The sequence below is a fragment of the Vicugna pacos genome, chromosome 3 (genome assembly GCF_048564905.1).
Source record: "Vicugna pacos chromosome 3, VicPac4, whole genome shotgun sequence".
NCBI classification, from domain to species: Eukaryota; Metazoa; Chordata; class Mammalia; order Artiodactyla; family Camelidae; genus Vicugna; species Vicugna pacos.
This window is the reverse complement of record NC_132989.1, coordinates 26,123,499-26,145,720: the sequence shown is the minus strand read 5'-3', so window position 1 is coordinate 26,145,720 and position 22,222 is coordinate 26,123,499. Positions and strand designations below refer to the sequence as shown.

At 48.6% G+C, this 22,222-nt stretch overlaps 1 protein-coding gene across 2 annotated transcripts in view; it reads left to right on the top strand.

Annotated features, from left to right (window-relative positions):
- The window catches only part of SLC25A48 (solute carrier family 25 member 48), a 38,634-nt gene that overhangs the window by 13,903 nt on the left and 2,509 nt on the right, over positions 1-22,222 (top strand). The window contains exons 5-7 of one of the 2 annotated variants that reach the window (XM_015246619.3): positions 11,722-11,979; positions 14,280-14,413; positions 20,825-20,954. In XM_015246619.3, the coding sequence (XP_015102105.2) occupies positions 11,722-11,979; positions 14,280-14,413; positions 20,825-20,947 (515 nt within the window). In that variant the 3' untranslated portion in view covers positions 20,948-20,954. The remainder of the gene's footprint in view (positions 1-11,721; positions 11,980-14,279; positions 14,414-20,824; positions 20,955-22,222) is intronic. The other variant, XM_072957053.1, reaches the window with a different exon arrangement.

The window sequence follows — 22,222 nt, the reverse complement described above, 5'->3', positions numbered from 1 at the left end:
AGTCATTAGCACCTGGTCCCGGGGGCTTAGCTGGCAGTGCAAAGGCAAAGTGGTTAACCCAAGTGGGTGGCAGGAAGATGGAAACCAAGGCTGGAGAGCCCTAGCTGTGCCCCAGGGCCTCTGATCTAGGCTAAGCCAGGACAGTCACAGCAGTGGGGCTTAGGGGCCAGTATTTACTGAGTTCTTGTCATGGGCCAGACACTGTGCGACGATCTTAGTGTGTGTTTAATCTTCCTAGCGATCCAATTCCTAGACGTTTACACAGGGAAGACTGAGGCACAGAGAGATTCCGTCACCTGCTTGAGATCGCTGCCTAGTGGGAGCTGGGGCTGGGATACAGACCTAGGCAGCCTGACTCAGAGTCCACTGGCGCTGTTTCTGCTTCTGCCCCAGGACTCTGTAGAAGCTGAAGCTATGGCAACTTAGGTAATATCTGGGCCTTTGCACAAACCAGCTGTAAACATAAAGGGAGGGAAGGGGGCTGGGAGCACGTCTCCAAAATGGCATTGTTCAAGTAGTGGGCGCAGCTCATGAGCTCCAGGGATGGGTTTGAATTCTGCGGCTTTGGATAGCTCTTCTCTGTGCGGTCCACTCTTCCTTACCCTCCCCGCCTCCAATGCTTGTGGAAAGGGCTTTGGCAACTCCAGGTGCTGGGCAAGATCAACTGTTGGCGATGGAGCAGGCAAGCAGGCAGTGGGTCACCAGACAGGATTTTCTGCCAGGAGTCTCTCCAGAAAATGAGGAAGGATGTGGTTTTCTTTTGCTTGTTCCTCAGGAACCCTCTAGACCAGGGGTAGAAAACTCGAAGACTCACTGGGATTGGGGAGGTAACATAAGTGAGCAGAGGTACCTGGAAAATGTACCCTCTTCCATTTTTTTTTGAACCCATAGCCCTCCTGACCTACATTTCATTTTTCCTCTTTTGATTGAAACATGGACATAAAACATACTTCACTTTCCATATCACTCTGCTGTTAGAAAGCAGCAGTTTAGGCACGTGTCAGCTTTGGTGCCTGGGCAGCAGCAGGGAGCAATGGGAATGGTTGCAAGGTGCCCAGGTCCTGTCTAGCAGGGTGTCTACGACTCTGCTCCAGCTGACCATTGCCATGTGGCCTGGATCTTTTGCTTTTTAAGAGAAGGCAGAAAGGTGTATTTTTTCCAGGGTCTTTCAGTTGGAAATTGTCAGATAATTCAGTTTAAAATAAAATCAAACACAAACAAACCAACATAACACCATGCAGAGCCAAGTGCTGTGTGGACTGAGCAGTGTGGGGCTGTGGTTCATTGCAAGCTCGTGGTCTGTGCTCTGAGTCAGGCCTGCTCTGCATGGTTGTTGTGCCACGATGGTTATTTTTAGGCCAGCTTGTGCAGGGCTTGTGGAATTGCTCATGGCTTACAGCTCTATCCCAGAATTGCCAGTCCGCTTCCTGGGTGGTGATGATGGGTGATGAGAGACTAAGCCATGTCCTGAAGCCAGGTGCTGGAGGCTTCCAGCTTCTCTGCTTTCAGGCTTGTGTCAGGTAGACTGGAGGCCGTGTCGAGGTGAGAGCTCAGTTCATCTGGTTGGAGACGTGCAAATATAAAGCCACTGAGTTCCTTCTGATTGTCTATTAGTGGTGACCTGTGGTTGGAAATGTATGAAGTACTGAACATTGGATGTAGAGGGAAAAAGTGCCCAACCACCTAAATACGATCACTGTGTTTCCTTTCCCTTTTCTATATGCATGGATTAAATGTTTTAAGCTGTTGTTCTCATGTTATACACAGTTTCATATCCTGTTTTTAACTCAACATTATAACAGAAACATTTTCTATGTTACTAAAATAGCATGTAAAATTAAAATTCCACACACATATACACACATTTTGAGAGGATTGATATAGTCTGGTAAGAATTCAGTCTCTAGAGTTTGACTACCTGCTTCTAATCCAACCTCCACCAGAGTCCGGAAGCTCTGGACAAGATCCCTATGATCGCCAAGCCTCAGTTTACTCACCTGCAAAACAAGGTCTAACAAGAGTAGCTACTTCATAACTGGGATGGGATGGGACAGTGTATAACACATGGATCTCAGCAAGTATCTTGTACATTGCAAACATGAAATAAATGTTAGCTATACAATTACACTTATTATTCAAATGTCTTCCAACTGACAAACATTTAGCTTGTTTACAGTTTTCCGTCTTTTAAAAATAGTGATGTGATCAGCAAAGTTGTCCATAAAGAGTTGCCTTCATTTGGGGTTCATTTCCCTAAACGTGTGGGCTCTAATTCGTGAGTGGGTCAAAGAGTATGGTCATTTTTAAGATTCTTGGTACGTACTGCAAAATTGTTATTCAGAAGCATTTTAGCAAATGACATCGTCAGTTGAAGTTTAAAGGGAGTTTCTGTTTGGCACCACCTTCCGGTGCCTGCTGAACAGCACTGGAAACTCATGAAAACTCTTCCAACTTCACAGAGGTTTTCTCCTGAAACCTCTGTCACTTGGCCTGAGTTCAGTCGGATGTAGCCTTGATAGTAAGGCGCTGGGGAGAGACCTTCCCTTTTTAAGTCATCATTACTCTTCACGTGGTCAGGAGCCTCACTGGGTGCCCTGCTGGGCCTGAGCTGGAAATGGGGGCTGAGGTCCTAGAGGCCAGCAGTCCCTCTGCTCCCTGGGCCAAGTCACATCCTGGAGACCGACGGCCAGGGACACTCACTCCTCCCCCATTTGGGAGCTTTCAGGTCTGTATTTTCATTAAGAGCCTGATTAATGTGCAGATCACAAAACCCTCAACACCACAGGAGGCCAGAGTTTGGGGGATGAGAGGAGCACTCAGCATTAACTCTGGCCCAGGCCCAGCTGGAGGCAAAGGGCTGAGTGTTACACCTCTTTGATTGATTCATTCAGGAGCATTTCCTGTGTGACACACACAGCCCTGCCTTCATGGAGAACACAGTCTGGTGGGGAATCAGGTAGGTACCAGAATGAGAAGGGCCTGGGGAAGGCCCTGGAACCTCTGAATCTGGCTCTGCAGATCAGGAAGGCTCCAGAGAGGAAGTGGCTGTTGACCGGTCTTTGAATACTGGCTGCCATTTAAAGGTAGGGATGTCGTGGGGAGAGGTGTTTCAGGCTGAGGAATGATGCAGAGACAGAGTCAGTGGCAGGAAAGGCAGGCGTGTGGCGGGATGCGGGGAGCAGGGAGAGGTGGGCTATGGAAGGTACGGGGGCAGCTGTGGAGAGCTTGGATTTCAGCTGAGTAGGGGTTTCGGTGCCATTCAGGGGGCAGTGGAGCGTCTCAGACATCAGCAGGACCTGAGCAACACCATGTGGTAGCAAAGTGACCCCGGCCTTGAGAAGAGGTGGAAGGGGGTGGGAATGGTAGAGGTGAGAAGGCTGATTTGGAGGCTGCTGCCACAGACCCGGCGAGAGGCTAGGAACACCCGACCCAGGGCCGTGGGCTTGGGGAGCAGAGGGAGTGGCAGCTGGAAGAGGCATTGATGATGGAGAACCAGCAGGCCAAGCAGGAGAGAGGGAAGTGTGGAAAATGACCCAGATTGCAAAGCTGAGTGGCGCTAGGTGGGGGGGGGGCTCCCATGCAGGGAAAGAAACAGCCAACGAAGTGAGCGCGACAGAGCTTGGCGTGGAGGGGTGAGCAGCACGTGCTCGTGGTTGCTGCTGCTGATCTGGACGCTGGCAGGAAAGGTAGCTCGAGTGACAACGTGGTGACTTTGCCTCGGTTCCTGCTGAGGGAGGACTGCGGCTGGAATGCCAGGGCTGGAGGCCTCGACAGGTGTGACAGACAGAGAAGTGACAGCGGAAGTCCTAGAAGCTAGCTGCAGAAACCAAGAGGATGAACGTTACTGAGAAAACGTCGCAGAGGAGTTCGGGAAGGGCTGCACTGGCACTAACAGCTGCTGCTGACAAGCCCTGAGCCCTGCTGCGGGCCCTGCGCTAACGCACGTCCCGTGAGGCAGTCACCGCAGCAGCTCTGTGGCTGAGACAGGCACTGTCGTTCTCTTTGGCAGGTGGGGAAACTGAGGCTGGGCCTATGTGACTTGTCCGTGCTCTCTGCGCTGTTCTGCCCCAGGCCACGCAGCTCCCCACCCTGGGAACAGAGTCCTGAGAGACATAGGTCACCAACCTGGGGAAGGAGAGTGAAGAGGGGAGAGTTGCTGAAGTCAGGGTGACAGTGGGGATGGAGACCAAGAGCTAGAGAAGGGAGAAGACTTTCTTTTCCAAGTTGGGAAAGGAAGAGGAAGAGACCTTTGAGTGAGAATTTTGAGACAAGAGGAAGGAAGTTGAGAGAGCTTGGCTCTCCCATATTTAAGGTAATCTGAATGGAATGAAGAGGGCACAGTGTGGCCAGGACTCAGGGAGAAGAAGGTCCTAACTCCTGGACGTGTCAAAAGGAGACAAGCCGGGCTGGATGGTGACAGCAGGGAGCGCCAGCCAAGGGGTGCATCTGGGCAGGTGAGATCATTAACCGCCTACCTGAACGTAAAGCCTGTTTGAGCCCAAGAATCTGCATGATGACAAAATGGCATGCAACCATTTCTTCGATTTTCCTGTGTCTTCAGAAATCTCTAGCTGGGAAGGTCAACATCTGTGCCTCAGAGGCCCTGACTACATTAGTTTGTCTTTGGTAACATAGTCTTATTGCACCCATAAAGATGTGTGGCTGCTAGGAAATAAGCTCTTCCCAAGGCAGGTTAACACTGGGGAGGGTCTGCCTTTTGGTACAGTGGATCTTCTAAGACGTTCCCAGTCTAGGGCAGGAATTTTTGATGCTAAGCTCTGTGAAGGGACACATGTTGCTCTATTCAGCTCCTGAATAAGGAAGCCTGTGGGAAGGCAGGAACCCTTGGAGCATGTTAAAGGGCACAAAAACCTGGAGACAAGCCAGGACCATACAGCTGGGGCCTTCTTCTCAAGTAGGCTGTGGACAAGCAATAGGAGGTGAGGGCTGGAGCAATAGTGGCCCAAAAGTAGAGGGAGGAGGTTTGTGAAGAGGTCAGGCATATAGCCACGCAATTTCAGGAGGTATCCTTGAGTTTGGGGCGGTTTGAATCTTTTTTCAAACTGTGGTCCCACATAGCTCGCCAAGATTAATGTAGGTGCACACACCATAATGCATCACTGTGCAAGTTGCATGCGATGGGGACACGCCCATTTGTTCTTTAAATCAATTGACATGGGCAAGTATTATCCTGATTTCTGGCCTCGACACTGGTATTGATGGTTCTCAGCACCACGTGGGCACCCACAGTCTCCCGCGGTAGGCTTGGCAGCTCTCTGCAGGTCATGGCAGGTCACAGCAGGGCACGACTGCCTGCGGCTGGCAGGTGTAGCACTTCCAGAACCTGAAGTCACTTCAGGACAAGGTAACCAAGACAAGAAGGACAACTCTTAGCCTAAAATAAAGTTCATTTTCACTGCACGCATTTTAGTAAAGTATATTTGCCAGTATTCTTACTTAATTTTCACAAAAGCCAAATGAGGCAGACAAGCCACTTAATTCTTCCCCTTGTGTAGATGATGAGGAAACCGAGGCCCAATGCAGTTGAGTCCTTTGCCCCAGGTTGTATAGGAAATAGCAACTGGGCAGCAGAGCAAATCCCAACTGCTCCTAATCAGGGCTCTTTCTGCTCAGCGTCTGCCTATCATAGACCCTCAGGCCATGAGGAAACTGCTGGACCCATTAGAAGTAGGAACTGGGACACAGATTCCCAGTTAGTAATATCCTGGGGGAGTGAACCGAGGGGCCCCCCAGCCTGCTCAAACCCAAACCACAGAGGTTATCCCCAGCCTGGCTGCTGGAGGACAAACATCCACATTTCTGGATGCTTCCGTAGCATGTAAACCAGTGCAGCAGCTTAGACCATGATTTGGAAGTATCTTTTAGCATTTATAGCCTCTGGCACAAGGGCCAGACAGGGCTGGGTTTGGAAGAATGCTGAGTGTGGGATGTGAAGCTTTGGGAGGCCCTGGCACTAGAGCTGTCAGTCAGATGCTCAGGACTTCCCTGGATAGATGCTGAGGCACATGAGGGCCACAGTGCCTGTGACAGGCCCCAGAGTGTGACTCCCATCATCAGGAAACTCACTGCATGGGTCAGAGCAAAACCTCCTGCTCAGAAAGCAGAAGCAACCAGGACAGACCATAACAGGGGGCACGGCCTTGGCGTGGACTAGGGGTCCCAGCTTTTTCTATGAGTACCTTTTAAATATACAAAATGGAGTCCAATCCATAAACAGCAGCTTTACTTTGTGTCTATGGATTAAGAAAAAACCCATGACAACAAGCTACTACAGATTATTTGTATAAGCAAATGTTTACTGTGTTCCCACAATAGCACCTACACATGGAAGAAAAATGGTCACATATTTATGTGAGATATTCTGTCCATCTATACTGCTTATGTATTTGTGGGTGCCTTGAAATAACTCCATGCTCCCACCTTCCACTTGAGAGCCTGCTGGCCCAGACGTATTTGAACACAGAACACTTGGTAAGCCTGCAATCACTGACCAGGACCAGCCGGTCCCCCTCTGTGGATGGCCGACTTGTTAAGGATTTTCTGTAGAAAGTGACCTGTTGAGAGATGATGTTGTGTTTCTGTCCCACCCTGGCACAGGCACACAGGGGAGGTCTGGTGGTGCTCCCCCTTACAGACAGTGGTCAGGCCTTTGTGTTCCTGAGGGCTGGCCCTCCTTACTAACTCAGTGGATCAGTGATCAGCCATTGTGTTTCAGTTGGCTTTCCTGTCTCCAAGGTCATGACCCATTGAAGAAATTGAACAGCATTGCTTTCAAGAAAGGAAAGAAATGAAGCTTGTTCATGTTTGTGTCTGGGAAGGGTGCAGCAGGATGTGTGGCAGGTCGCTGGGTTCTGAGAAAGCCAGTAGGGGCAGATCTGTGGGGAACTTAGTCTATATCTGGGCTAGTTCAGCCTCTCTAGGGTAGGAGGACTCCAGGAGGTAGCTACATAGGTCCCATTAGACCTGGCCAAACCTAGAAATCCCCATCCCCTGCAGAGCCACCTGCAGAGGCACCTACCTTCAGAGGGACCTCCTGGCCCAGGCAAGCAAGACACCAACGCTGGTGCAGCACAGCGGAGCCGGAGAGCCGCAGCATGTGGTCCAAGGAGCAGTGGCAGGGATCCAGCTGGACGAGGCATGGGAGCTTGGAGGAGGGGTCTCTCTAGAACTGGTTGGGCCTCCTTCTGTTCCTAGTTGAAGGTTAGGAGCAGGGTGGGGGCTGATTTTATCAACTTTGAACATCCTGCCAGTCTTGGTGTAGAGGGCTTGAGTTGATCCTAATCAAATTTGGGAAAGAAAAATCAAAACAGGCATTCTGAGTGTTATATATCTATCATTGTAAAAGGCTCTTAATTTAGAGAGTGCAGCCAGAAATGATCTCAAGGGCAAAGTGCTCATGATAAGAAATGATAAAAATTTGATTCATAATTTTATCCTTATTTTTGAACCAAAAATTCTCACTAGGGAATCTAAATATATTTCACCCTAGAAAGAAAGAAACCTAATGTGAATCCCTTCACATGAATGTGCACACGCCCAGGCCCAAGCCCTGAAAGTTCTGGAACAACAGGCTGAGAGTTGGTTGTCCAGTGTGTGTGGAGTAATCACCTCCTTCCTCAGGTTCCTTGCACAAAGACATACAAGTCCACAAATCTCAGTCGTGCATATTTCCGAGAGCTGCTTGCCAGCAATCTTCCGAGTCAGTTATTAAGGGTCATCAAAATTTGTTTTATACTACATAAAATCGGTCCACTGCTAGAGTTACCGAGAACTCTGATTCAGCACTTTTTTAAGTCTAGCTGCTGAGAGCCCCCCAGGCCACACCTTCCCCCGCTGAGCCACAGAGCATCTGTGGTCTGAGCAACTGATAGGAATTCCTGCTGTCTTCTGTTTTGTGGTCCCTTATGAATCGTTCATACCACTATCTTACTACAGTAGATGAGCCTGTAACAGCCATCGCCTAAGAGAGATTGGGTTCTCACCGAGTGACCCATCACTGATGTCACAGAACCCCTTTACCTTGAAAAGCAGGAGAGGGTCAGTAGGCTTGGGATCTTTGCTCTGCCTGAGTGAACAGTGACCCACAAACACAGTTTACTTCAAGTGTAAGATGTCATTTTCTCAGTAGGATGTGGTGACTGGTGCATGCCACGGTCAAAACTCACCAACTGTGCACTTACAAGCTACATGTTTGATAGAATGTAAATTATACCTCAGTTAAAAACAAACTAAGAAAAACAAGTGTGGGGGGCCAGAGAAGACAGGGGCTCTTGAGAGTGATGGTCCTCCTGGGAAAAGAGGTGAGACTTAAGAACAGAGTGGAGAAGAGGTCCAGCCAAGAAGGCATCGTCTTAGTGTAACAGCAAGGACACACTCAACAAAGCCCAGGTAAGGAACATTCAATTAACAAGAAGGGGGTTGGTGTACTCTTAAAAAAAAGTTCCTGTCATAAAAAACAAAGAAAGGCTGTGGAAATGCTCTAGCCGAAAGGAAGCTAAAGAGACAGGACACCTAAATACAATACCTGATAGGCTGGATCCTGTCCCGGGGTGGGGGAGGATCACTCTAAAGGTCACAATGAGATCAAGTGACAGTGCGAGCATAGGCAGTGCCTTAGACACAAGTATTGTCCATGTAGATTATGAAGCCAGAAACTGCCCTATGGCCTGTAAGACAGCATCCTGATTCTTAGGAAACACAGACTGAAGTATTTAGGGGTACAGGGCCATTTTGTATGTAATTCACCCTGAAATGGCTTGGAAAACAAAATGATGTATGTATGTGTGTGAAAAAGAATTTCCTTATTGCTTATCTTGGGGAAAAAAAGACTGAAAGCACAGGTTTGGTTCTGGTTTGGGGCTTGATGACAAAGCCAGTTCACGGTCTGGCAGGCCTTTTTCCAGTTTTATCAGACGTTCTCCTTGTATCAGTGATTCCTGAAAGCCACTTCAAACCCACGGCTGATTCATGAAAACCTTGACTCCACGTCAGGTCACTATTACCTGGAGATGAACACGGCCCAGGCCAAGTTTTTGCACTGGGACAGTGGCATCTGTTCAGTTTAATTGCATACACACGTTTCAATGAGAAGGGGGTGGGGGAGGGAGGGAGAGAGCGTACAAACCAGAAAACAAATGAGGTAAAAGTAGGTGAATCTGGGTCAATGTGTTCTATGTACAATTTTCCTTTTTTGCACTTTTAAAAAAAATTGAAATTTCCAAATAAAAAGTTTTTTAAAAAATATTGTGGAATGAGGGAGCTGGAAGGCATTCCAAGGGCTTCACATTATCAACTTGTGTCTAGAAGGCCCTGGCCACCAGTTCCGTGACAATTACATTGCAGTAATAGTCATAAGTGGATCATTTTCAGTCAATAAAAGATAGATTGCTTAATGTTACAACCTTGAGAGAGTGTGAGAGAATTTCCTTCTTGCTTATCCTGAAAAGAAAAGGAAAAAAGTACAGGTTTTTGTTGACAAAGCCAGTTGGAGTTTGGACAAGTAGTTTTTTCAACATCTGTACCTCCAAACAAGCAGAATGTTATCAGGACACTCTCCTATAATCAGTAACTTCTGAAAGCTACATCATACCCGTAGCTGATTCGTGAAAACCTTGGCTCCTGGGATAGATCACTGTTACTTCAACATGAGCATGGCCCAGGCAAGGTTTATATGTTGGGACAATTATATCTGTTTGGTCTAATGTCAGAATTTCCCAGGATGACCCTGGCTGTATCATAGTGGATTTGGGAGAGGAAGGGGTGTTCAGTGACCTCCCACTGGGCTCTCAAAGACCATAATGTCTGATCTTGCTCTGAGCTCAGAGGCCCCTGTGCCCCCAGAAGTGGCCACCACCCCTGCTCACTGCCTGCAGGATCCACTGTACCGGTGAACGGGACTCAGCCTCCCGCCCATGCTGTAGTTGGCCTAATGCACATGGCCATGATGTCCCTCTTCCCCCGACGCAGAAAGTAAATAGAGGGTTCGTTTCTTCAGGCATACTTCCCAAGCAAATAGAAACCTCCCCTCTTGGCCTTGTCTCCTTCTGGGATGAGTGAAAAGGACAGGTTGTACTTTACTCTTAAAAACTCCAGCTTGGATTGTGGCATCATGAAGCTTAGTATTTTCCCCTGACCTTCATCTGGTCAAGCTGGGGCTATTGTGGGGACTTGGAAGTTCAACTATATAATGGAAGTGGTCTGTCTTTTAGCCAGCAGGTCTTTAATACAGCCTGTATGTAAAACCCAGTTGAGAGGATGCTTACATGGAATTAAACCCAGGTGGCAAAATGGGCATGTGATCACAGGCACGCTTCATTCTGGATCAGTCCTGGTCATGTCATGTTAGTTCTTCAAGAAGGGAAAGTTGAGAATACAAGTACACTTGACCTGCAGTGGGACTAAGAGGTCTCTGGCCACAAGTTAAAGCTGTGCTAAAGGGTCCGTAGCAAACTAGGTGAGCATCAAAGGCAGAGGTGGAGGGAGCCAGGTGGAAGGATTAGAGGGACAGACTGAGTCACTACTTGCTGGTTGCATACATCCTGAGAAGAAGCTACTGACATAATAACCCATGATCTGTCAGCAAAGACTCCAGAGGTCAGACAAGGAGACAGCCCCCTGTGCCCCAGGACTCTGAGGGGCCAGTGGCACTGGTGCTGCCCTACAGCTGTTCCAGGGCACAGCCTGGCCAGGGCTGGAGTGAGTGAGAACATGTCCAGCCCGCCAGCCAGTGCATCCTGCACCTGATTCACACCAATCAGCTCGGTCCCAGTATCATCTGGTGACAACTTATTGCACCCCTACAGTGTTCCTAGCACCATGCTGAGCTCTTTATGGGTATTACCTTATGGATACTCACAACCGTCTGCTCTTGTTTTTATTTAAAAAATATAATTTTCCAGCTTTATTGAAATACACTTGACATATAACACTGTGTAAGTTTAAGGCTCACAATGTGATGATTTGATGTGTGTATGTACAGTGAAATTATTACTGAGATATGGTTATTTAATAAATCCATCACTTCACATAGTTACCACTTTGTGTGTGTGTGTGTGTGTGCGTGTGTGTGTGTAGAACATTTAACATCTACTTTCTTAGCAACTTTCAAGTATACAATACAGTATTGGTCGGTCCTCTTTTTAAAGGTAAGAAAACACAGGTAGAAAAGATACCTACCAAGGTCAGAAAATTGGTAAGCAGTGCCAGGATTTGGAACCAGGACAATCTGGGTCCAAATCTCATATACTTTTTTTTCACCACGCTGTGCCCAAGTACACACACACACACACAAACACACACACACACACACACACACAGAGTGTGTTAGATTTTCGAGCTTCTGCTTCAAGAAGGAGCTGGGCTTGGCTCATCGTATTTGATCTTAGGCATTCTGCAGTCACACAAAATGTCCTACAGAAGGACATAGTGATGGTTGACTGGGAACCTTGGGGTATTCTGAGGCATTGGTTGCTTTATCTCCTGGCTGGGACTGTCTCCCATCTGGCTGCACGTGCTGGCAGGGGCTCCCTGTTGGGACTTCAGAATCTGCATCTGAGCTGCCAAGAAGGTCAGAAGGTTTGGTAAAAAATCAACTGGTGACGTGAGTGGGAACTGTCAATGGGCTGGACTGACTCCAGTGCCAGAGAATGGCCTGGCTCTTGACCCCAGATCACTTGCCATCTTTTCACCCTGTCCTTGCAGCCAGCCTTGGAGTGAAGCCCCGGGTGGCAGCTCTTGGGGAGCAGCCAGCCTATCAAGGGCCTGTGCATTGCATCGCAACCATCGTGAGAACCGAAGGCCTGGCAGGGCTGTACCGGGGCGCCAGTGCCATGCTGCTGAGGGACGTCCCAGGCTACTGCCTCTACTTCATCCCCTATGTGTTCCTGAGTGATTGGATCACGCCCGATGCCCATGCAGGCCCCAGCCCCTGTGCTGTGTGGCTGGCAGGCGGCATGGCAGGTAAGGACAGTGCGGCTGATCCCTGACCCTGTGCTGACCACCACTGAGAGACAGCTGGGGAGCCTACTATGCCCTTCTCAGCCCCAGGGAAGGGCAGGATTCACCCAGCCACTCATCCCACAATACTTTGTTCAATACCTGTTAGGTGCCAGACCTAACCAGGCAGAGGAAGGGCTGGGAATGGGGGACGGTCCCCTCTCTTCCTCCTATTCCCTTCCCTCTGAGTCCCTATTGGGACTCATTAAGCTTTCAGTTGGAAGATATATTTTATGACTCACATTGTTCCAGGTATCACTGAGCTTTGAAAAGAAAATCTGTTAACACGATCCACCTTTGTTGAATGTTGGCACCCTGCAAACCTTTCTAATGTGAGGATTTCGTTAGCGCCTTGAGGTAGGAATCAGTCTCCCCATTTTTCAGATGAGAAAATTCAGCTTCAAAGAGATTAAGTTACCAACCCAAGGTCACACAGCTAGTGCAGACACTATAGCTGGGACTCTGCAGTCAGAAAGATCCAGGTTCAAATCACACTTAGTCATTTTGTGACCCTGAACTGGGGGTCCAACTATAACCTCCCTACTCAGAACCCAGCTGCATCCCCATTTTACTTAGAGTAAAAGTCAATGACCATGCAATGGTTTCAGGGCCCTCTGCCTGTTACCCTTCTGCATTCATTTTCTGCTACCGCCCTCTTACTTGCTCTGCTCCAACCACAGTGGTCTCTGCTGCAGCTTGAGTGTGCTGCTCTCTCCCCACCACAGGGCCTTTGTACTGCTATTGCTGCCGCTTGGGTTAAGTGGTGCGTAGATCATCAGGGACTTTGACAAGAACCATTTTGATGACAAAAAGGGTGTGAAAACCTAACTGAAGTAGGATCAAGAGAGAATGGGATGGAAGAAATTGGAGAACCCAAGTACACACAACCCTTCACCCGAGGGATTTGGCCGTGCTATAATGGGGAAGAGAGAACTGCAGCTATAGCCAGAGAGAGGTACAGAAGTCAAGAGAGGTTTGCTTCTTAAGAAGGCTGACAGCATGGCATGTTTGTTGGGAAAGATCGGCTAGAGAGAAGAAAATTGTCATTCCTCCTCCTCATCACCATGAGCAACTGTGCTTGAATCTTAGCAAACACGTAACAAAGCCCACATCTTAGCCACCAAACCCCAGTGTTTTCCCTTCCATCACGTGCCTGAGACCTGGCCTGTACCGGCTCCCAGTAAGCACTCATTGGTGGAGAATTAGAGCAACATCCCAGCTGCTCTCATTTCTGATAAGAGCAGGTATGTGTGGCCTGGCAGGCAAACCTGGTTTTGTAATTCTCTCACCCATGGGCTGAGAAACAAGGGTGTGTGCAAGGGCAGCCTGTGGGCCAACTTCAGGGAAAGTGGCAGGAGGAAGGAGAGGTCCAGAGGGACCCCAGAGGACCGGGGCAGGAGGCCGGGATGGGCAGAGAGCTGGGACGGGCTAGGGTCTCTTTTGGGAGCTGCTGCGCAGCAGTTACAAAACCTTACAAACCAGCTGCCTTGGACTTTGGCATCAGTCTGTTTTTCTCTCCCCATCAAAGAATGCGCCAATGTCTGTGTTTACACAATAACCTGGTGTTGTTTTCTTAGAGTTCTTTAAAGTCATAAAAGTTCTCAAACCGGGGCGCCTGGGCTTTTCCGATGAGGATGACCCAGTGACACCTGGTCCCAAGGCTTCTATTCCACATCACTGGGGAAGATAAGAGCTTTTTAAAGACCTGCCCCTGCTCTTCTCTGCCATCCCTAGGCTGGCGCTTCCTTGGCAAGCAGTCTACCTGCAAGTGTTTGTTTAGCATTTCCACGTTCAGAGTAAATCTTGCCTGTGGAGAGCTGCCAGCCTCCAGCCTCAGGCCTCACCCTGGGCTCCCTCTCGTGTGCTCAGAAAGATGCTGCAAAGCACTGTAGGGTCTGTTCCTGTTCCTCCAGTAAAAACTGCTAATAAAGGCTTCCACTTAGGAAACACTGGCTGTGGTTCTGGCACGGTGCTAAATGCTGCACGTGCATCAGTTTATTTGTCCTCACAGCACCCCCAGATAGGTACTGCTGGCCCATTTTATAGATGACAAGCCCAAGGCCCCGAGGAGGCAGGAGACTTCTGCAGAGTCTCACAGCAAGTGGCGAGGGATGATTAGGGCCCCATTCATAGGTCCTGACCCTGAGCTCTTTCCACGTTCCCCAGCAGCTTGTCCAGCCTTCGAATGGCAGAAATCTGCAGGGAGCCAGGTCCACTGCAAACCCCGACCAGCCCCTGATACCTACTTGTCTCTCTCTTTACAGGAGCAATTTCCTGGGGGACAGCAACTCCTATGGATGTTGTGAAGAGTCGAATGCAAGCTGATGGGGTTTATGTGAACAAATACAAAGGTGTCCTGGACTGTATCTCCCAGAGTTACCAGAAGGAAGGTCTTAAAGTAAGCCCCAAAGCACTCGTGTGGGGTCAGTGTCAGTCCCTGGAAGTCAGGGTCAGACATCTGGGGGCTATGAGATTACGGAGAAGGGAATTGAGGTCCTGGTCGTTACCACTTATCAAGCACTACAAGAAAGCCTTGTCTATTCCAGACCTTGCTTTGGGCTGGTAGAAGAACTGGGTGTGCTCTCCACCTGACAGGTTCAGGGAGGACTGGTAACCAACCCGAGGTCACTTAGCTGGTGCCTGGCAGACCCCTTCTGCTATCTGTGTCACCAAAGCTTTCCTCCTCATCAGGTAGGCAGGAAGCTCCTTCCTCACTCCCTGCTCAGTGTCTCCCCCTCTCCCCTCCTCCAAGTGAGAAGTCACAGAACCACCTCTGTGGTGGTCATCACATCTCATAAGTTCCAGTTCCTTGATCTGTCTTCTGCTTTCCAACCCATGCCAGTCCAGTCATCTCTGGTCTCGGCTATTGAGGCAGCTTCCAGCCTGGCCTTGTCCCTCTTCTCCTCTTTTCTCCTCCTGGAACTCGAAGGGCTGGTCCTCAACCCAAGCCTCTTCTTGACTCTAAACTGTCCCAGAATGAAGATCAGATTTCCACATCTGGTGTCCAGGGTTCTAAATGAATTCATCCACATCTGTCTTGTCTCCCATGACACCCCCTAGCACCCTCATGCTTGCTCTTCCTTGAATGGGCCCCACCTTTCTTGGCATGCCTCTATAGTCAGCAGACTTGAGTTCAAAGCCAGGCCTGGCTACTTGTGAGCTGGGGAATCCAGGCAAACTTCACCTCTCTGGGCTTCAGTTTCTCCAGTGACAATAATCATCCCTACCGTGAACAGCAGGGATATTTGTAGGTTAAATTAAATTAGTGTGCAGTTTAATGCATAACACATACGCTTTTGGAAAGAGTTAACCATTTATCTTTCACATAGTAGTGGTAGTAGTTTAAATAGTATTAATGTTACTACTGAGCTCTGGACCTTTTCTTGCATGGCTGCCTCATCACAAGCCTTCCAGTTAGTATAACTGCCCGCTCCAGTGCATCCAAAAGCATTTTCTTTTCCCTTCCTTCCTTCCTTCCTTCCTTCCTTCCTTCCTTCTTTCTTCCTTCTATCTTTCTTCCTCCCTTCTTTCTTCCTTCCTTCCTTTCTTTCTTTCCTTCTTTCTTTCCTCCTTTCCTTCTTTCTTTCTTCTCCAATGGGGTACTGAAACTTCTCCTCTGGAAATCTGGACTTCCACACTCTCTCATCTGTGTGTGACTATCCAAGTCAGTGTTCCCCAGGTGCTCCTGGACTACAGCCAAGGGTGGCTGGAACCAGTTCACAGGCCACTGCAGTTTTTACTGCCAGTACAGAGGATCTGTCTGCCTATTACCTGATGCACAGGTGGACATGACTCCTATTGGGCCCCTTGGTGTGCGGTGCTGGATCCACAACTCCCACAGAGGCACTTTTGTTCATGGATGGATGCTGAATTTTTGTTGTTGGGGACAAAACATGGGCCATCTCGTGCTGCCATAATACTGATGTCACTCTCCCCATATATTTACTTTTACTGAGATCTTTATTTCTTCATACAGCTTCAAGTTACTGTCTAGTGATTGTATTTCAACCTGCAGGACTCCCTTGAGCATATTTTGCAGGGTAGATCTAGTGGTAAATGAATTCTCTCAGCTTTTGTTTATCTGGGAAGGTCTTAATTTCTCCGTCAGTTTTAAAAGATAGTTTTTCTGGTTATAAGATTCTTGGTTGACAGGTTTTTTTTTTTTCCTGTTAGCACTTTGAATGTATTAGCCCATTGCCTTCTGGTCTCTAAAGTTTCTATTGAGTAATCTGCTGAAAGTCTTTTGAGGAACCTTTGTGTGTAATGAGTCACTTCTCTCTTACCACTTTCAAGATTCTCTCTTTGCCTTTCAAAAGTCTATTATAATGTGTGTTGGTATAGGTCTCTGAGTTCACCTCACTTGGAGTTCATTGACCTTCTTTGATGTTTATAGTTACGTCTTTCATCAAATTTGGAAAGTTTTCAGCCGTTGTTACTTCAGATATTCTCTCTGCCCCTATCTCTTCTCCTTCTTGGACTCTTACAATACGTATAGTTTCCCACAAGTCCCTTAGGCTCTGTTCACTTTTCTTCGATGTTTTTTCTTTCTGTACCTCAGACTCAATAATTTCCGTAGTCTTATATTCAAAGTTTGCTAATTCTTTCTTCTGCCTGCTCTAATAAATCATTGTATCCTTCTAGTGAATTTTTTCAGTTTTTCATTCCATACTTCTCAGCTCCAGAATTTCTGTTTGATTTCTTTCTGGGTTTCCTATTTATTTATTAATATTTCCATTTTGTTCACATATCATTTTTTTTACCTTCTCCACATCTGTTTTCAGTTTTTCAAGAATCTAAGAAGGATGTTTTAAAGTCTTTGTCAAGTAGATATGCTATCAGGTCTTTTGGAGGGAAATTGTTGAGTTTTCTTTGAATAGACCATACTTGCCTGTTTCTTTATACGCCTTGTGATTTTTTTTGTTGTTGAAAACAAGACATTTGAATCTAATAATCTGGTAACTATGGATTTTAGATTTTCCCTCTTTTTCAGTGGATTTTATTTTTATTGTTTTTGTTGTTGTAGGCTTTCTCTGTCCCAAAGATCAACTCAAGGTGTAAACTTAAGGTTTTCTCAGGTCTTTTCTGAGCCTATGCCTTTCCCTGCACATGCACAGACACCTTCTAATTTTCCCCAATTATGCATTGGTTTGGAATGTGCTAGTCTTTAATGTCTGGCTCCCAAAAGAGGAAAAAGAGAAAAATGAAGGGAGGGGAAAGGGACACCATCCATTTAAATTCCCTGGAAGTCACTTCAGCCAGAGGAGAAGGGCTTGCAAAATGGTAAGAGGTTAAACAAAAATGACTGCCCTCCTCTTTGCACTTTGTGATCAGAAACAGCAACCAGTGACCAGAAAACAGATGTTCAGTATTTGGAGGACAAGGTTCTCATTGCCCACACTGGCTCCCACAGGCTGTGTGCAGATTGTTCCAGGAACATGTGCACAACTGCCTTCGAAAGGGCTTGGGATAGGGGATGGTAGCTGCTACTATGCTAAGAGCTGAGATTGACCAAAATTAACCACTGCCCAAACCCTTCCGTAAACTCCAGAGTTCTAATATAATTAGAACATCTAATATACATCTGACAGATTATGTCAGTATAATAGCTGTCTAGGTGTGGAGACAGATTCCTACTCTGCCATCTTCCTAGGAGTCTCACCTCATTGTCTTTTTTCCCAGTTTTGTTTAGATAATTGACATATAGCACTGTGGATGTTTAAGGTGTATAGCATAATGATTTGACTTACACATATCATGAAATTATTACCACAATATATTTAACAAACATCCATTGTCTCATATAAATACAAACTTGAACAAAGAGGAAAAAATCCCACACAGCCCTGGAAAGTTGGGTTATCTCACAGATTTCCACCAGCAGCAGGAGGAGCACCTTTTCCCAGGGCTGAGGGATGTCTCCAGTCCCCGTGGGTGCTGGCTACGTGGAGTACCCACTCCCAAACAGTCTTACTGAAACCTGTTTCCCACTGTTCTATGGGAGAATTCAGTGATAGTAAAGGAGTGAAATAGTGACAATGGTGCCTAGTTTTAGTAGCCCCTTGTAACTCTGTGATTATTCAGTAAAGCAGCCTTTATGATAGGGAAACTAGACGTCCTTGGACTTTGGGGGCATCCCCAAGTCAGAATGGAAGAAAGACAAGGTAGTTTTGGATCCATTCTCTGCCTGCTGTGAGGACCGTCCTGTGCCACGTGGGTCATGGCTCACACTTGGAGACTTGTCATCTGAAATAAGGAGGCTGGAGGAGTGACTTGATGTCCTTTTGCTCTACAGAGGTGACTGTTGTGAAGGGGTCTGTGACAGTGGGGTGAGACCGGTTGACTCTTAGGAGGGATGGAGAGGAATATCTGTTAAGTAGACAAGCCTCCTGAGGCACTAGGGTTGGTTGTTCTTTGGTCTGCCATTTGGGGGGTTTGGAGACCTCCCTCCACTCCAGGAATCCCTCACTACCATAGCCGCCACTGGGACTCTGTCAGCTCAGAGACCATTCTTTTTCACATCAAGGAGTTTGTTCATCCAGCCATCCAGCCATCCATCCACTGATTCATTTAGTACAATGTGTAGAGGGTCCTCTAGGCCAAGCACAGTGCAGGTGCTGGAGATTCAAAGATAAGTCACACACACAGCCCTGGTCTCACTACCCTGACTGGGACTATTAATAAGAAGATAGCCAAGTCACAGGTGATTAAAGGATGGTGTGAGAAGTGTTGTGAGGCAGAGATACTGAGTGTACAGAAGGCAAGGGGCCATAATCCTACCCGGGATGGCCCTGGCAGGGCTACCAGAGGGTGTAGCTGGGTCTGGGGAGCATTCGAGTAAAGGGGAACAGCAGAGGCTCAGTGGTGGGAGAGAGCTGGCCCCTTAGGAAGAATGACAGGTCAGTATACTGTCCTGAGTGTCAAGTTGGAGAAGCAGCTTAGAGAAAGTGTAGGGACAGAGCGTGTGGGTCCTGGCAGGCCAGGGAAGAGTATGGTCTTGACCTTGGCCAGTGGGGAGCCATTAAGGCTTCATGAAGACTTGGTCTAGTGTTTTGTGTTCCAAAAGACAGGGTAAAAGCACTTTGTTTGGCATCTTTGGGCCTCACAGCAGAGCAGGCCACTCTGGGAGGGAAGTCACCTCTGGCTGTCTGAGGTGGCCCACAGCTCCTGCATGGCCCAGCACTATGGGAGAGGAGGATCACACACCAAGCTGGGCCCTGCCTGGCTTGCCTGGCCTTGCAGCGCCAAACCCAGGTGCACACGAGAGCTTCTGTGTGCACCCAGCATGGAATTTTCCTCTCGGAGCCTGACCTAGTTCCTTGCTGTTATTCAGTCACCCTGGGTGAGCCTGTGGAATTCCAGAAAGGTTAGACATTAGAGAGGAGTACTGATGTTACAAGGAGCCCACTTGCCCCCTACCTGAATCACTCCAGGGTTTGGCTGACCTCTGGGGATCCTGGCCAGCTCCCTTCCCTGAAAGTTCACTGAGGTCATTCCCTCCCCTTCTCTTCCCTCTCCTGAAGGGATGTCAGCTCAGGTCCTGCCCCATGACAGTAGCCTGCACCTACTGTGACACCAGAGTGTCCAACAACTGAGGAAACTGGGGACATGCAAGGGGCTGGATTTCTACCTTCTTAAAATTACAGTACCACATTGTCACTGAACAGTAAATTATACAGGAGTCAGTTAGCAGGTTTCTATCTTATACCTGACACTTCTAAGGCCGTTCACACTTGGGTAGCAATTTGTCTTCAGATGTGTGATCTCTTTCCAGAGAAGACATTTAATCACAGCTCCTCCCCACCCCACCCTTCACCAAGTCCTTTATTTGTTCTCATCAAGTTCTAGGTTACACTGTAATTACCCCTGAATAGGGCTTATCACCCCTAATAGGTTATAAACTTCCCAGGGGCTGGAACCACATCACATAGGTCAGTGTCTACCCAGCACCAGGTGGGAAGATTCAGGGTGGAAGGGAAGCATCTTACCATATTCCCTAGGGGTGAAGACAGATAGTCTTCTTGTATTAAAGGCGGGGTTTAGCACCTGGTCAGTGCAGGCCACTTGTATTAATACCCCTCAGCCCTCATCTAATGACCGAGGTGGAGTGCTACTCTGTATGAAGTGGTGACTATTGATGTTAAGGATAGTGGTGTGATTGTCAACAGTTAACGAGTGGTTACTGCATGGCAGGGACTGTGAAAATGTTTTTAAAAGCAACATCTCCTTTATTCCCTCAACAACTGTATGAGGGCAGTAGTAGTATTACCCCCATTTTACAGGTGGGAAAATTGAGTTCTAGAGACTTTGCCATTTGCCCAAGTAACACAGTTACTAACTGGCAAAGCTGTGCCTGGACTCCACGTCTGTTGTCTTGAGCACGGCCTGGGTTCCCCCCAACCCTGCCCCTCTGGGGACGTCCTCTGAAGCCCTGTCACGGCCAGGTCCTCTGCCTACCACGGCAAAGCGTGTGTAGCTCTGACTTCCAGTCCCAAGAATCACGCGTGTGTGCGTGTGCGCATGTACCCGCGAGAGAGAACGGCAATTCGTGGGACTCAAACAGGTGGCGCATCGTATCTAGCGCATGCGTATGGGGCCTGGGAAGGGAAACCCCGCGAGAAGTGACGTGGGTGAGGGTGGGGGCGTGGCTGGGGTGTCTCGGAGGGTTTCCGCCTGGATGGTACTTTGGGCTCCGTAGGGTCCAGCCTGGGACAGGGTGCCGGCGTGGGTGGGCAGCATCGCCAGCCCTTTCTCTGGCCTCAGTGGCCGCTCGGCAGAGGGTGCCCTGCGGTAACGCCGCCTCCCGCCAAAGGTGTTTTTCAGAGGCATCACGGTCAATGCCGTGCGGGGCTTCCCCATGAGCGCGGCCATGTTCCTGGGCTACGAGCTCTCGCTGCAGGCGATCCGCGGGGACCACGTGGTGACCAGCCCCTGAGCGCCAGGTCAGTGCACCGCCTTCCCAGCCAGTTGTGCCGTCTTGGAGCTTGAGTCTCTCTTGGCCATGAAAATGGTGTGGCTTTCTGAAATACCTGTCATTTCTTTCCTCTTTAATCTGTGTTAATTCTGGGCTAGAATTGGCATCCTTCTTGTCAGAAAGTCCTTCTGAAATGGCCACCTGTAACTGGTGGTGAGCTGAGTGCTTAGTAACTGAGGTCGGCACAGAACTTACCTGTTTGTAGTGAGCTCTCCTATCCGTTTCTACTCAGCAGTTTCAACAGCCCTTGGAGAGAAATGCATTTAGCTTCACTGTCCAAATTCAGTAACCCAGGCTCAAGAGTGAGGACTCAAACCAGGGTGCCCACCCGCTGTTACACAGGTACCATCTCCCCACCTTGCTGCTGAACTCAGAGCCTGAGTCTGAGAGCCACCAACAGGCTCCCAGAGCTCTAGAGGACAGCCTCTGCCACCAGCCCTGCCTCCTGAACGCTCTCCTTTTCCCTTTCTCATTGTAGAAAGGTCACCGCAGCCACAGCTGGGGCATTTAAAAACAGAACTGAGCAAGTGACCCCCTTGCTCCAGTGCCCTCAGTGGCTCCTCATTGCCCACTAGGTTAAGTGTCACTCCTTAACAGCCTTGTCCTCACTCACATCCTAAACATACCATTCTCACTCTGGGTCTTTGTGCATGCTGACCCTGCCAGATGCCCTCTTCTCTGGCCTCCCCCCTCACCCTTGTCCTTGGCCTCAGCAGCTCCTCTTTGTCATGTAGATCTTGGTCTAGAAGTCTCCTCCCCCAAGAAGCCTACTCTGATGCCTGAGCCAGGAGGAGGTGCTCCTGCTCTAGGCTCCCTCCCACAGCCGCTCCTCAGCCCCTACCATATCCCTCTGCATCCTAATTGCCTGCCAGCTTTCTTCACTCCCCAGCCAGCGTGACAGTTCCAGGAGAGCTGGGACTTTTTTTAACCCCTGTATCATCAGTGCCTCAGGCAAAGCCTGTACAAAAATGGCCACTAAGAAACATCATTGAGTAGAGGGATGATCAACTTCCAATATCCCCTCAGTTCCTCCTCTTCTCCCTTGTTTCTCTTTCTAAAGCCTCAAACTAGTTATCTGCAGAGCTCAAAAGATAAAAGGTAAGTCACTGAATTTTCTAGTCAACGAGAAACCATTTTGCTTCAGCTGTGGTGACTGCAGATTCTCATCAGGAAGGTCTAGCAAGCCTCCCTGCTCCCTCCCCTGGGGCATCAGAGCCCTGCTAGGCAGCATGGATG